This window comes from Haliotis rubra, unplaced genomic scaffold (assembly GCF_003918875.1).
Source record: "Haliotis rubra isolate DU_JTF1 unplaced genomic scaffold, ASM391887v1 Scf153, whole genome shotgun sequence".
In the NCBI taxonomy this organism is placed as follows: Eukaryota; Metazoa; Mollusca; class Gastropoda; order Lepetellida; family Haliotidae; genus Haliotis; species Haliotis rubra.
Window position 1 is genome coordinate 480,639 of NW_025765481.1, and position 14,680 is coordinate 495,318.

The 14,680-nt window shown below is 39.6% G+C and overlaps 1 protein-coding gene across 1 annotated transcript in view; it reads left to right on the plus strand.

The window, feature by feature from the left end:
- LOC124270609 (follistatin-related protein 5-like) overlaps positions 1-14,680 on the plus strand; it is a 107,569-nt gene that overhangs the window by 83,705 nt on the left and 9,184 nt on the right. Inside the window, exons 5-11 of the mRNA XM_046705625.1 lie at positions 5,125-5,517; positions 6,948-7,157; positions 7,701-7,864; positions 8,796-8,913; positions 9,601-9,786; positions 10,888-11,028; positions 12,406-12,689. Of these exons, the coding sequence (XP_046561581.1) occupies positions 5,125-5,517; positions 6,948-7,157; positions 7,701-7,864; positions 8,796-8,913; positions 9,601-9,786; positions 10,888-11,028; positions 12,406-12,689 (1,496 nt within the window). The remainder of the gene's footprint in view (positions 1-5,124; positions 5,518-6,947; positions 7,158-7,700; positions 7,865-8,795; positions 8,914-9,600; positions 9,787-10,887; positions 11,029-12,405; positions 12,690-14,680) is intronic.

Below are 14,680 nucleotides of genomic sequence, written 5' to 3' on the forward strand. Positions count from 1 at the left end.
GGTCACTGGCGCCAAAGGAACCAGATGTTGGGAGGTCAATCACCATCAGGTCTTTAAGTTGAAGTCACATTCCTTGAAGAATCTTGGAAGTTAATACGGCTTTAGAAAAGACTTCCCTTTCTTAAACAGGCAAGAATTCAATACCAGCTTACCGATTCTTCTTCTAGACATTAGAAGCGTTGGCTTGCAGACAACATGAAGACCATCTGTCAAGCAAGACCATATTTCGGTGCCATCTGAATAATTATGACTACATATTGCTAATTACATTGCCAGTAAAACTGGATGATGCTGTGAACAATTATATGAAGTCTTTTCCCTTCCATTTTCCAATGAGCCTGGATGCATTGTGTAGAAGAATTTGATTTCGTTGGTGAGAAAGGCAGTCAGTATTGATCTGTCCTGAATGAAGAAACAGTATGTTCCTAGTCTCGACTTGGAGTAACATGAGGATACCATGTTGCTCTTTTGTCTTTATCTCAGAAATGAAACATACAGACTTGATATTGCAGAAATGCTGTTGCCATGGAAACAAAGTGACTTCGACAAGTTAAGCAAATAATTGGTTCCGAAGTTTCCATAACCTGTCATTAGAGATGTTAATTGGCTCTCTGTAATAGTCACATGGTTCAGTTATCATATATGTACGCTCAATCACATAATAACAATGCTTCATATATCCTTGTATGGAGTACATTTGTCATATAGCATGGCCATTTGTCAAACATAGTCTGTTCATATGGTACATCTATGCCTTAATGGAATATTAGTTAACATCAGTACATTAGAAGGATATTTCTTTCAAGAAAATAATCGACTCCTGCAAAGAAATTGCATTAGTTCCATCTGTGAGATATGTTTTTCAGATCATAAATAAATCTGAAATGTTAAGGAGGATGATTTATTGACTTTTGATGTGTTTTTCTTGTGATGAAGCTGATGATACGTGGGATCTGCATCTATTTCAGGAGTATCTGTCTAATTAGCAAGTTGTGTTTGTGAACTGGACTGATGCAAAATTATCAGAAAACCAGGAGCACCCTGTATGGCACCTGAAGAGATTACATTGTCATAAGCTTTATGTACAGTAGTTTCAGTGCTTGACAGATCTGCCCTTAATCCCCTCTTTTGATGAATCAGTGATTAAGTGATTGCAAATTCTGCTGGATGTTGATAGGGTGGCCCTTAAGAAAGTCACAGCTAGGTCTCACCGTCAACAACCTTCTTGTTACCTCCAGGTTCCTTGCCATAAATAAGTTTCCGGTATCAACACTGCTTCAATTAAAATTGTCCTTGTTTAGACTCAGGGTGAAAATAGTCATTGGAAGTCATTGATTTCTTCATATTATGGTTCATCCATAGCTATTCTGAATGTTGTGTAGTTATGATAATGACCAGTAGTTGCTTCTCTTGTACATGCTTCAAATACATGTGTAATATCAACGATAGTGTAAGATCTTCATAAGGGTTTGGGGGCGGTGGGGTAGCATAGTGGTTAAAGCGTCACTCGTCACGCCGAAGACCCGGGTTCGAATCCCCACATGGGTACATTGTGTGAAGCTCATTTCTGGTGTCCCCCGCCGTGATATTGCTGGAGTATTGCTAAAAGCGGCGTAAAACCAAACTCACTCACTCATAAGGGTTTAACTCGGGTGATGTGATTAGTAGTTAACTATGGGTCTTTTGGAGTGAGTATTGTTTTACTTTGGTTTTAGCAGTATTCCAGCAATATCACGGCGGGGGACATAAAAATTCGGCTACACATTGTACCCATGTGGGGAACTGAACCCAGGTTTTCGGCGTGACAAGTGAACACTTAACCACTAGGCTACCCCACCACCCTGTGGCGTACCTGTATGGAACATTACTCTGGTGTCAATTACTCGTTTGTCTGGTTCAGGTGTTTGCTGGCTGTAGTGAGTGAGTTTAGTTTTAAGCCGCACTCAGCAATATTCCAGCTATATGGCAGCGGTCTGTAAATAATCGAGTCTGGACCAGACAAGCCAGTGATCAACAGCATGAGCATCGATCTGCCCAATTGGGAACTGATGACATGTGTCAACCAAGTCAGCGATTGGCTGTAGTGATAAATACCTGTAATACTGCTATGCAGCACAATAAGCCCTCCAACGCTTAGGGTAGACTTTATCACCCCAGTGATCATCCATCATGTCTGTCCTTGTGTCAGCAGACTTTCTTCCTGATTTCCATATTGATTAATGCTGCATGTCAGTTTGAATCTCGTCCTTTATTGGCTGATTGGTTTTTCTCACAACTTGGAGTCAGTGGTCAAAAGAAAAAATATATATACATGTTCAAGTATATTTTTTGTCTTTGTTGTGAACATATGGTAATGAGGAGTTGATGATTTGATAAATTTGATAAATTAACAATGCCATAATTGCCAAGGTCTTGAACAATTATTCCAATATGCTGTTGTATTGAGGTAATAATATAATAATATCCTGTTGTCGGGGCTTCCTTGAAAACAGTCAGTTTTCTGACTTTGTGGTAATTTTGAAAAAAAAGCTTAATTAGAATTTTTTCTTTTCTAATTTCCTACTTATTACAGTTGTCAGATCTGGAAAACATTTAATGAAAAAAAAATGCCCCAAAAACTTCCCAGACAATTGTTCTTTAAGTCAACTTTATTGATTTTAAAAGTTCTTACTTTGCCTTCAAGTCCCTCTCTTCAATTAATAAATACTAGTTTGAATACTCCACGATTAAATAACCTGAACATTGCATAATAAAGTCACAAGCATGGCCTATATTTGAGTCATATACTATAATCATACAAGTCAGTTTAATGCACCGACTGATGCTCATATCCCATTAATTTAATATTTCATCATCTTCATAAGGGATTATCTGGTTTTGATGAAATGGATGCTTCATATTCAGGAGCATAATATGACAGATGGAACACAAGAAACAGATCTGAAGTTGATGTGTCGTCATGGCTACCAGACTCTCATATCTTACCTCAAATTCTATTACCATAATGGGTCCTGCATGGTGCGACAGAAGTCAGGATGCTGGGCATCAAGCTAACTAGGAACCACATAAAGACAACTTTCTTTGGTGCCTAAAAATAACTATTTGTGTCTGGTCTGGTATAAGCTTTTTACCCCCCAATCATTGTGTCAGTTTATGCAACTTCGAGCATGACAGGAAAGGCAAAAAAGTGAAAAATTTGTATTAATCAAAAGAATTTATACTTCACACATAATTCATGATTTGTCATTATTTGATGCAGGGATGTTAATAGTCATGATTTCTGGTGTCCCCCGCCCTGATGTTGCTGGAATATTGCTGAAAGCCGCGTAAAACCAAACTCAGTCAGTCAGTTAATAGTCATGAAACTTCATTGATCAAGTGTCTTGAAATTACATGTTAAAGTTTCATCCATTTAGACTTGGTTCTAGTAAGCTGTTGATAGTGCACTTATCAAGTGAAATCAAGTCAAATTGTTTTACTATGAATAAATTACATAACTCATAATTCAACCTGAGAAGATTCAAATCTAGATTTTGATGTAATCCTGTAGACTGTGTTTTGCACATTTCTGCTGCTACCTGGTGCAGTCTCAAGCCATTGTTGTGAGTGAGTTTATTTTTACGCCACTTTTAGCAATATTCGAGTTGGGGAGCAATATGGGCTTCACAAATTGCACCCTTGTGGGGAATCAAACCTGGGTCTTTGTGTTTGCTTGTCACGCTGAAAACCCAGGTTCGATTCTCCACAAGGGTACAATTTGTGAAGCCCATTTCTGGTGTCCCCCTGCTGTGATATTGCTGGAATATTGCTAAAAGTGGCCTAAACTAAACTTACTCACTCACTCTGGATTGGGCCAAGGTCTTTGATTGTTCTGATCAGATTCATCATATGCTGCAGCCGTTACATTGCTGACTGCTGTGTAAAACCACCTGCACCCTCACTGGATGATTTACAGAACTGATGTTGGCAAAGAAATAGCACTGTTTGTTAAATCTATGTGACAGTTTAAACAGTTTATAGCTGTAATCTTCCATCATCCTTGAAAAAGCATCCTGAATCAAACCAATGAATGAAAATTTGTTTGTTATCTTGTGTATCGAACATTTGCCATTTATTTTACCAATGCATTATTGGTACAACGCAAAACTTTTTTCTTATCGATTCGTATGTCAAAACTTTGTTTATTTCTTGTCTTGAATCAGGAAGATAGCCCTTGTTGAGTGTGTTTGGGGTTAATGACTATTTCTTCGGTTCAAAAGATACCAAGTCCAATATGCTGAAAAGGAGACAGTCACCATTGATTTTCATGGGGTCTTTGTGCGCCATGTACGGAGAATTGCTTCTGAATTGCAGCTCAATAAATCACTGATAGTGACAAGAAAAAATAGAAATTGGAAGAGTAATGGCTGGCTGTGGTATATTCATTGGATGGAATTATTGCCTGATTCAGACCTTAAACCTCGGCTAAACAGGAATATGTACCCTTCAATACAACAGTTATGGTTTGGTTTGGACAATGTCTTTTGCATTAATCTGGAAATGGTGAGCATCAGATTGTCATTCCTGGACCCTTGATTGGTTTTAGTCATCTGAGCCTCGTTATGTTTTGTCAGTCCAGTGGCAGAATCTGATATATGGACAGTTTTTGCAGTAAATGTAATTTTGAAATGAATCCGTACTCATATCTGGTATCCATTAGTTACGAGTAATGGAGTGTAGTTTGTCCTGCTTGGTGTATAATGTATCAAATGGGGAATACATCTGTACTGTTGTCCTACTTGGGTGATAGTGCATATTTGTTGAAGCCTAATGAACAAGTGTTGCTGATTCTGAAATCTGTTTTTCGTTTCATGTTCAATATATGGTGTGTCAGTTGATTAATGTATGGCATCCAGAGCTCTGATGTTGAGCAACCGTCCATAAGCCTGGCAATGATGTGATGCCAAAGAAATCTTGAGATCTTGTCTTATGGAATAACTGCATGCTCTACTGCAATATAATCCATTTCACTTGCAGTTACATGAACTGGGAATTCTTGAACAGCCAATATGATGATTAAATTGACTTTTCAATATCGCATTTGAGAATAAAAAAATAAACTTTTCGTTCTCATTTTTCTTTTAGAAAAGCTGGACAGGGAGCAGGCTCTTGCCCAGGTCAAGGTCAAAGAGAACACGGAAGCACCTGCCATTGACAGATCTGAAATTGACATCGACAATGACATACCACAAGATGCCATCAAATCTCCCATCATCAACTCTGCAGAAATATACGACTACCCAAAATCTTCTGCTAAAGGAGAGCCAATCAGACAGACTGAAAAACCAGTCTACAAGGAAGATGTACAGGTCAAGGCCAACATGATGTTAAATGATGGAGAGAAGAATGTAGAAGGAAAGGGCATCGAGAAGAAGAAAGAATGCACAAGGGAGGAATATGAGAAGTTGAAACAGAGCCTGCTCCAGTATCACTGTGAGAAGTTCACTGAGCCCAACTGCCAAACAGAAGTCCAGGAAGGTAGGGCTATGTCAATGGTTATTCACCCTCAGTGGTAACCTGTGAAGATCCGGGTTAGAATTGGTCTTCAGCAACCCATGCTTGTCGTAAGAGGCGACTAACAGGGTCAAGTGGTCCAACTTGCTGACTTGGTTGACACATGTCATCATATCCCAATTACGCAGATCGATGCAATGATGTCAGTCACTGGAATGTCTGGTCCTGAATTGGTTATTTACAAACCAGTCATGTAGCTGGAAGTTGTTTAGTGTGGCGTTAAACAACAACCAAACTAAATAGACCCTCATGGGATTCTATGGTATTGTTCTCCAGTATTTCTGTTGCAAGAGACTAAACTGTGGGTCGGTTTTAACTTGACTGGTCTGGGTGTGCTGGTAGAAGGTAACTGACCCGAGGCCATGTGTGTCAATATGAATTTCTTCACCATCAATGTTCTTTGATTTCAACCCGTGAAGGTCCGGGTTAGAATATTCATCTTTAGTAACCCATGCTTGTCGTAAGAGGCGACTAACGGGATCGGGTGGTCAGGCTCGCTGACTTGGTTGACACATGTCATCGGTTCCCAATTGCACAGATCGTTGCTCATGCTGTTGATCATTGGATTGTCTGGTCCAGACTCGATTATTTACAGACCGCCGCCATATAGCTGGAATATTGCTGAGTGCGGTGTAAAACAAAACTCACTGACTGACTCACTCACTATTTGATTTCAAGGTGTACTATGGTATCTAATCATTTATTGGTATAGAGTTGATTTCCCTGTTTGTCATTCGATATTGCAGAGTGCCATGCATATTTTGATACACATTGTAATTTGTGTTGTATCATGGCTTTCTGTATCACTACAGGCATTAGATACTTTTGGCTCATTAAGTTGTTGTGATTTAGCGACTAGCTTTGAGAGAGTGGGCTTGATAATTGCTTTCTTATGAGTACGTATTACTGATGGTATTTGTTGGCAATTGAAGATGTACAGTGGGTGTTTAGAGGACTTGACCCACTGAGGAGTACTGACATTGGGTGCTAGGGGAAGGTAGTTTCTTGCTGATGTGGATCAAGTCTGGTTTGTCTGCACCACATGTAATTACATACGCCACATGCAGCTATCATACGGCTGATAAACTGCATACCGTGGCATGAAACTCAGCTCTTTTATTCCTTCTGGACATTCATGTTGTGTTATCGTTGTAAACTAAATTCTTCGTGAAAACATCAATTAGGCACAGACATATTACAGCCGACAGGAGTTTAGGTCCACTGATATCCTGCCAACTAAAGTTAAACCATTTGGTAATTTGCCCAAAAAACTATAAAAAATCACTGAGCACTATGGTGATGGAAGCAGTAATGATTCTCCCAGGGAAAGAAGTGTTTCCTTGTCTGGTAGAGACTATTCATGTATAGAATTAAGTGATGTTTGACTGTTTCAGAGCGCGAATACCTGGCAACTCTGATGTTCAGCTTCTATGACCGTGACCTTGACTTCTACTTGGAGGATATTGAGGCCAGAGAGGTGGAGAAGAAGGAACATTATGAGCGTCTCTCCGATGCCTGTATCCTCGCTGACATGATCCGTTACGCTGACCGCAATCCTGTTGATGGGAAACTGTCTGTTAGCGAATTCATTGCTGCCTTCAATGGTACTTGTCTTCACAACACATTTAGTTTTACCATTGACTTCAGCTGTTAACCACTTTGTTTGCCATTAACTTGGAAATTCTCCAAACTATTAAAAAGTCTTAATGAGATGACCTCAATCTGGACATTTTTTATGCAAATTTTCATCCTTAATTTGTTCATGTGTCAAGGAAGTGAAAAACCACCAATTAGGCTATGGTCATGTACGCTTCAGAGGATCTGAAGGCCTTTGAAATAAATGTGATGATCAATATGTTTATGTACTTCACAGTGAGGAGGATTTGGTAAATGATAACCACATGATTGGGAAACAAGAAACCTCAGCAATTTCCTGCATCCAGCTGAAGTATTTAAATAGTGTGCTGAATCTTCCTGCAAAGACAACTCTGCTGCAATCAATCAGCATCCTTTGAAGCAGACATAATTATTTGCCAACAAGGTTCTAGTTTGGCCACAGGCTACTGTTTGAAGTACTGAAATTGGAAGAAAAAAAGATTTTGGTCTTTTTCCAATGCTGTTATAGGATGTCAACATTCTTTCTTCAGGTTCGATGAAGGTGAAAAAATTGCACCAGGACATGAAGGTCATCCCGACCTTGGCTACCGTTGGGAATGGGCTTGAACTGAAGTGTGGTGTGTCAGGTGCAGAGGAGATCGTCTGGAAGAGATTTAATAGAGACATCCGTGAACTGAACAATGATGAACTCACGGTAGGATATACCAACATTAACGATGTCTGCTGTGTTAATAAATAAGGCCTTTCAAATTTAGTTTATGATATGCTGGACTCAGCTACCCTTGAGGTTGTCTGATTTCCCTCCTACCCAGTTGGGGGCGGTGGGGTAGCCAAGTGGTTAAAGTGTTCGCTTGTCAAGCTGAAGACCCGTGTTCGATTCCCCACATGGAAACAATGTATGAAGCTCATTTCTGGTGTCCTCCGCTGTGATATTGCTGAAATATTGCTAAAAGCGGCGCAAAACCAAACTCACTCACTCCCACCCAGTTGTGAGTTTTCTACATTGTATGAAAATTTAAGTACTGTACAGTAGAACATGGATATAGCGAACACGGATATAGCGTACAAACGGATATAGCGAACAAATTTAAAAGTCCTGTCAATAGCCTCAGCATATACATGTCTCTACATCTCTACAATCCAAGATGGCGGTCTAATGTGAATAACGAACAACGGATATAGCGAACTAATTTCTTGGTCCCTTGGAGTTCGTTATATCCGTGTTCTACTGTACATATCGCATTATTTTGACTATATGAGAGCATGTAAGTCTCATTACAGTAAGCTTACTTCAATAAATAAAACAGGTTTCACAGAATTGCAGCATGAATTAAGTCATGTGTTTTGTCAACTATTTATACAAACCGTTGCATCCAGGTGCTTAAAAATAGATAATCTTATATGAAAAAGAATATTCAGTTACCTTCCACAAGGAATACTGGAACATACTGAAGTGGAAGATTATTTAGTGTTTTGTGCTCCATCAAGTCCCAAGATTGAAAAAGACCTTGTGTCTGATATATGTTGTCATGGAAACCTAAGTAGCAGGCAAGATGAAGGATATACTTCTGGAACAGTTGTTCAGTTGCCTTTTTACTCCTTAATGATGTCATGTTTTGTTGCAGGTTTTCGAGGATGGGTCTCTGTTTTTCTCCAAGGTCGGTGTACACCACATGGGCAACTACACCTGCGAGGATGTCAACAACCCATTGATTCAGCAGATACATAATCTCAAAGTGCAGAGTACGTTCTATGGCCCACAGCTCATTTCAGATTTGCGAGTTTTGTAAAATAGCTGGATTGGTTCGAGAAACCCCTCCAGATTTTCACTAGTCTTTGACGAACTATGTCTTACCAGGGCTCGATTTAGTTCTTTGTTACTTGTGCAATCCAATATTACATAGTGCAACATAGTTATTAGTCTAACTGAGTGGGTAACATCTAAATAATTCAATAGCATATTTCTTTCATTACATATTGCCATAAAAGCAGTGCAGCTGGTGGGCTGGTGCAACTAGGTTTTTATCTTAGGTTGCATCTGGTGCAAGTAGGTTAACATCTCTTAAATCGAGCCCTGCTTACAGTGTTGGGTGAATCAAGTCATCTTGGTTCATGAGCAGAAATTGTCTTTCTTAACTGTTCCTGATGCATTTGAAGATGAGTACCACTACTCACTGGACAAAAAAGACAAAAGTACTAAGATTTACTAACTTTATGTACTGTTTATACATACTCAATAATCACAAGAAGATATGTCTGAGGAGGAAGAGGAGATCCGCAACTTATCAAGGACATTGCAACTTCAGATTTACTTTTCCATATACTGTTTCACACTCTTCCTGGGCATGATGAGACTTTTGATGATGATGATGATGATGATGATGATGATGATGATATTGCTAAAAGATATGTCTGTTTGGGCATGATGAGACTTTTTGATGATGATGATGTGGTTGATGTGTGATCTGTCATTCATCTCTCATTCATCTCAGATGATGCAGTCCAGCTCGGATGTGGTCATCAAGTGTCACGCAGAGGGTGTCCCCAAACCTAAGATCAGCTGGGAAGTCAATGAGATGGCCATTCCAGAAACACCTAACCATTTCATCAGAACCCGTATGTGGATAATATGTTTACATTGTTGCTTCTTCAGTTGTGTAATGGGGGCGGTGGGGTAGCCTAGTGGTTAAAGCGTTCGCTCGTCACGCCGAAGACATGGGTTCGATTCCCCACATGGGCACAATGTGGAAGCCCATTTCTGGTGTCCCCCGCCGTATTATTGTTGGAATATTGCTAAAAGCGGCGTAAAACCATACTCACCCACTCACTCAGTTGTGTAATGTTCTCAGTTACAGTCTGTGAATGTTGCCAGGATTTCATTCTCCAGTGAAGTTTGGAATCTAATAGATCCTGGTTAGGATTCTTGGAGAGAAGATCGACAGCTAAGTTGGGAACATAGGGAAGAAAAGATCCCAGTTGAGAACCAGGGAAGAATAGATTAAGTTGGGAATATAGGGAGGGATACGTCTCAGTTAGGAATATAATGAAAGAAATATACCTAGTTTATCTCCCAAAGAATAGATCCTGTGGAAGAATAGTTCCAAAGGGGAATATAGGAAAGAATAGTTCTCAGTGGGGAAAATAGGTAAGAATAGATCCAAATGGGGGAAATATGGGGAAGAATAGACAATCTTCACCTATCTGCTACTTGTCTATCTGTTCCTAGTAGCTCTTTCACTGACAATTCGTGAGTGTACTGTTTAAGAACACACAATTGACTAACTGGGTATGACTGTATCATGGCCAGTTGAGGTGTAACGATACAGAAATTTCACGATACGATATGTATCGCAATATCTTTGAACGATACGGTTCGATTCGATGCATATCACGATATGCTATCTTTAGTAATTTCCTTTAAAATAAGTATATTTTGATAGCAAGTAACGGTGTAAATCTTGGCATAATATCAATTTCTTGTGAAAAGTAATAATTCTAACTTCAATGATACATATCACGATACGAAAAGAGTATCGATATCGAAAAGAGTATCGATATATTTATCATCAGATAAAGTATCACGATTATCGATACAATGATTATCAATATATCGTCACAGCTCTAATGGCCAGCTAAAGTATTGCATTTATATTTATTCATCACAACCAATTCAATAGATATTACCTGTCCAATATGAGATGTGCCTCTTTGATTCAGATGAGAATGGCACCCTAACGGTGCACAAGGCCGACTACCTGAGGGACACTGGTGCCTACAAGTGTATTGCCAAGAACCAGGGAGGGCAGTCGGAAGACGTGGCCTCCATCTTCATACAGAACCCGAACAAGACCAACTCTTGTGAGTCTGTACCCAGTGCCCCCTTGACACTCTTGGTTAGAACTCCCATCTTTACCTTTATGGTCAGACCGCCTCCGTGGTATAGAGGTTAGAGCGTCCGCCCGGAGAGCGGAAGGTCATGGGTTCGATCCCTGATCGCGTCATACCAAAAGACGTTAAAATATGGTACTTGTTGGTCCCTGCCTGGCGTTTGGCATTAATGGGTACAACAAGGACTGGTCGGCTTGGAGTCAGTATAATGTGTCTGAGTGGGGTATTCATGCTTCACTGTGGCATGGTATCTCAGTGGGCTAGCACTATAAAACCAGCTTCAGTCTGGCCTAGTACAAGCAGCCGCACCTACACATACATATGCATGCACGTCGTCATGTGAGCGAAATAATCTCAAGCACGACGTTAAACCCAATTTCACCTCACCTCACCTTTATAATCAACTGACAGGATTGGTTGGACAGACTCAGTAACTTGGTTGATGCATGTCATAGTCTCCCAGTTACATAGATTGATGCTCATAGTGTCAGTCACTGAATTGCCTGGTCTAGACTTGATTATTTACATACCACTATGTCATAGATATAATTGCTGTTAATCAACATATTAGCAAAAGTTATACTGAGTGACAGGAATGGATGGTCCAGTCATCTAAAGCGCGCTGGAATATACGGTGCATTGTTGTGTACCTAAGATGTGATTGAGACCTATGGTTATGAGTTTGAATCCCGTGTTCACACTAATTATGTTCCTCAGTCTGCCCTACCATAGTGAGGGTTTGCATCACTTTGGGTTTTCCTTCCACAGCAAGCTGGCGGGTGATAAAACTACAATAGTGTTTGAAGTTGCATTAGTCTTCACTCACTCACTCACTCAGTATCAGGAATCGTTAGCGTCAACGGTTTAGTTTTAATTTATTCCTGATTGGTATGGGGTATTACTAGATGACAAGTCAGTTTACAGTCATGAATCACAAATGTTGAATAAGTTGTAACGTCATCAAAGCAAACATGTACAATAACAAGAGAGGTGTTGTTTGTCTACGTAAATAAGAAAGAGTTGACAGAAGTGGTTCTTTCAGCCCAACTCTCTGCAACACACTCCCTGGTGGATGAAACATTTTGACGGGGAATAATTCCACAATGTGTTTTCAATTTTAGATTTAGTTTTGAACTTTCCTTTTGCAGCTATCTCCTATTACTTACAAGTTTTACAAAACTGTGGAAGGGTACTTTGAAAGAGTACTTTCTCCAATTTGTGTATGTGACACTTAGTGATACTTAGGAGATATACCTTCTGTAGTTTGAAATTACAGGTGTAAGTTCTGTTTCAGACCAAACATGATAAACATGTCCTTTTCTTTAATAGCCATGTTTCTTCTTGCAGATACCTATTCCCCCAAATCATACGGCTCCTTCATCGTTTTCCACCACAAGGGTTACACTGTGTACGAGCCTGAGACTTGTCTCCTCGAGCGAGACGTCAAGCCAGAGTTCGGCAACTTCAAGTTCATCCCCGACAACATCGATGCACCCCTGAAGATGTGCGACTCTGCCGCAGGCTGTGAGTGGGGTGCCGTCACCAACGTCAAGGACTTTGTGTATGTGAGTCAGCCGAGACTCAACAGAGTCATCGTGGTAGACACAGCCAGGAAGTGGAATCCAATTCAGGTTGGTTGGACGTCAAACACACTGTTCAGGCTCCGATTTCTCGAAACAAACTTAAGTCTGAGTTTTGACTTAAGTTAGAGTTTTTACTCAAATTTGAGAAAGCGCAGGTAAATGCATTTCCCAAAATGAACTGAAATCGACATTAAACTCAAATTTAGTAGACAATTTGAGTTTGGTGGATAGATTTCTTAAGTTGTTGGGGCTTTTTTACTGCAAACATGGAGTTGAGTTACAAATTCAGTTGTTTCAAATTATCAAACTCAGTTTGAAACTTGAGTAAAAACTTAAGTTTGTTTTGAGAAATCGGGGCCTGATTGACAATATTTGTGTGTCATCTTCAGAGATGACTTCAACATATTCGCATTAAATCTGTGAATACTTTCTACCCACTAAATGGCACAACTGTATCTATACTTATTGCTTCATAAATTCAGGGACATATTCAAACCATCTCTTATGAATAAATATGTCAACAATTGTCAGAGGCCCAGATAAGCTGCGTATCCGGGTACAATACGTATAGAAAATTTCCAATTACGCATTGAAAAATAATTGTTGAGTACCAATTACGCATTTTAAATGTTAGATACACAAAAAATGTAAAACAAATGCGTTTGGAACATATTTATAAAAATCGCTTGCGTAATTAAAAATACATCGATTGCTATCAAGTTGTACTGTTAGTATAGGACAAGTGTTGTACTGTCAGTATAGGATGAGTGATTTTTTATGAAATCATTTCCCTTATATTTAAGTTGGTTTTGATTAGGTATGACATAAGGCAGAACATACCTGCTTAGTAAACTTACTCAATGACATAATACTTAGGTGAGTAAAATGACTGAAATAGGCACATATTTGAAATCAGTGGGTAACGGAAAATGAAATACCCACTCAACATTCATAATACCCACTCCAAAAAAATACAGTGGGTACAGTACCCACATGAGCTAAATCTTATCTGGAGCTCTGAATTGTGACTTCACAGACTGCTCATATAATGATAAAAGTCACTGTAGACCACATTACAAAATCAGTGACATTGTTCAGCGCAACAATGCAACACAAAACCTCGTGTTCTGCTACCCGCCAATCAGGAAACAGTAGATGGAGACTAATTTGCTTGATATTCCAGTGCCTTTAATCACTCAATTCATTAACGTATTGAAATGATTTGTCCAAATCTTGTTATGTAGATGCTTCTGACATTGCTTTCTTAATTTGACACAACAGGGGCGGTGGGGTAGCCTAGTGGATAAAGTGTTCGCTTGTCATGCTGAAGGCACGGGTTCGATTTCCCACATGGGTACGATTTCCCACATAGGTACAATGTGCAAAGCCCATTTCTGCTGTCCCTTGCCGGTATATTGCTAAAAGTGGCGTAAAACTAAACTCACTCACTTTGGCACAGCAGGGGTGGTGGGACAGCCTAGTAGATAAAGTATTTGCTTGATATGCCGAGGACCTGGTTTCAGTGGAATATTGCGGAAAGAGTAAAATCCAACTCACTCAGACAAAAGTTTGACTTGTTATCGAGGTGTTGATAGACGCTCGTGTTGTAACATCTACAGCAGTAGAAACAGCTGGTACACTGATGTTGACACATGGGAACAATGATAATAGGTCAAAAGGATAAACAGAGCTGTTATAACATGGATGGTAATAGTTTGGAAAACAATCAAAATTTGGCAGTTATTTTGTGGAAAACAGGTCACAAAAGGATGTGTTATGTGTTATAGTTATGAATAATATAATCTGCTCATGATGCAGAATCAAGCTTGGGCTATGAAGTCTTTAAATGATCTGTATGCTGAGCCGCCATATGGCTGGAATATTGCTGAGTGCGGCATCAAACTAAACTCACTCTGTAGGCTGAGTTCTACATACTGTAGAATGTATTCAGGTTCTGGATTGGACTCCATTCGGTGGTTTCACATTACTTTTTGACTCGCTGTGCTCATGCGCAGAGCGTGTATAATATCCAATGGCCT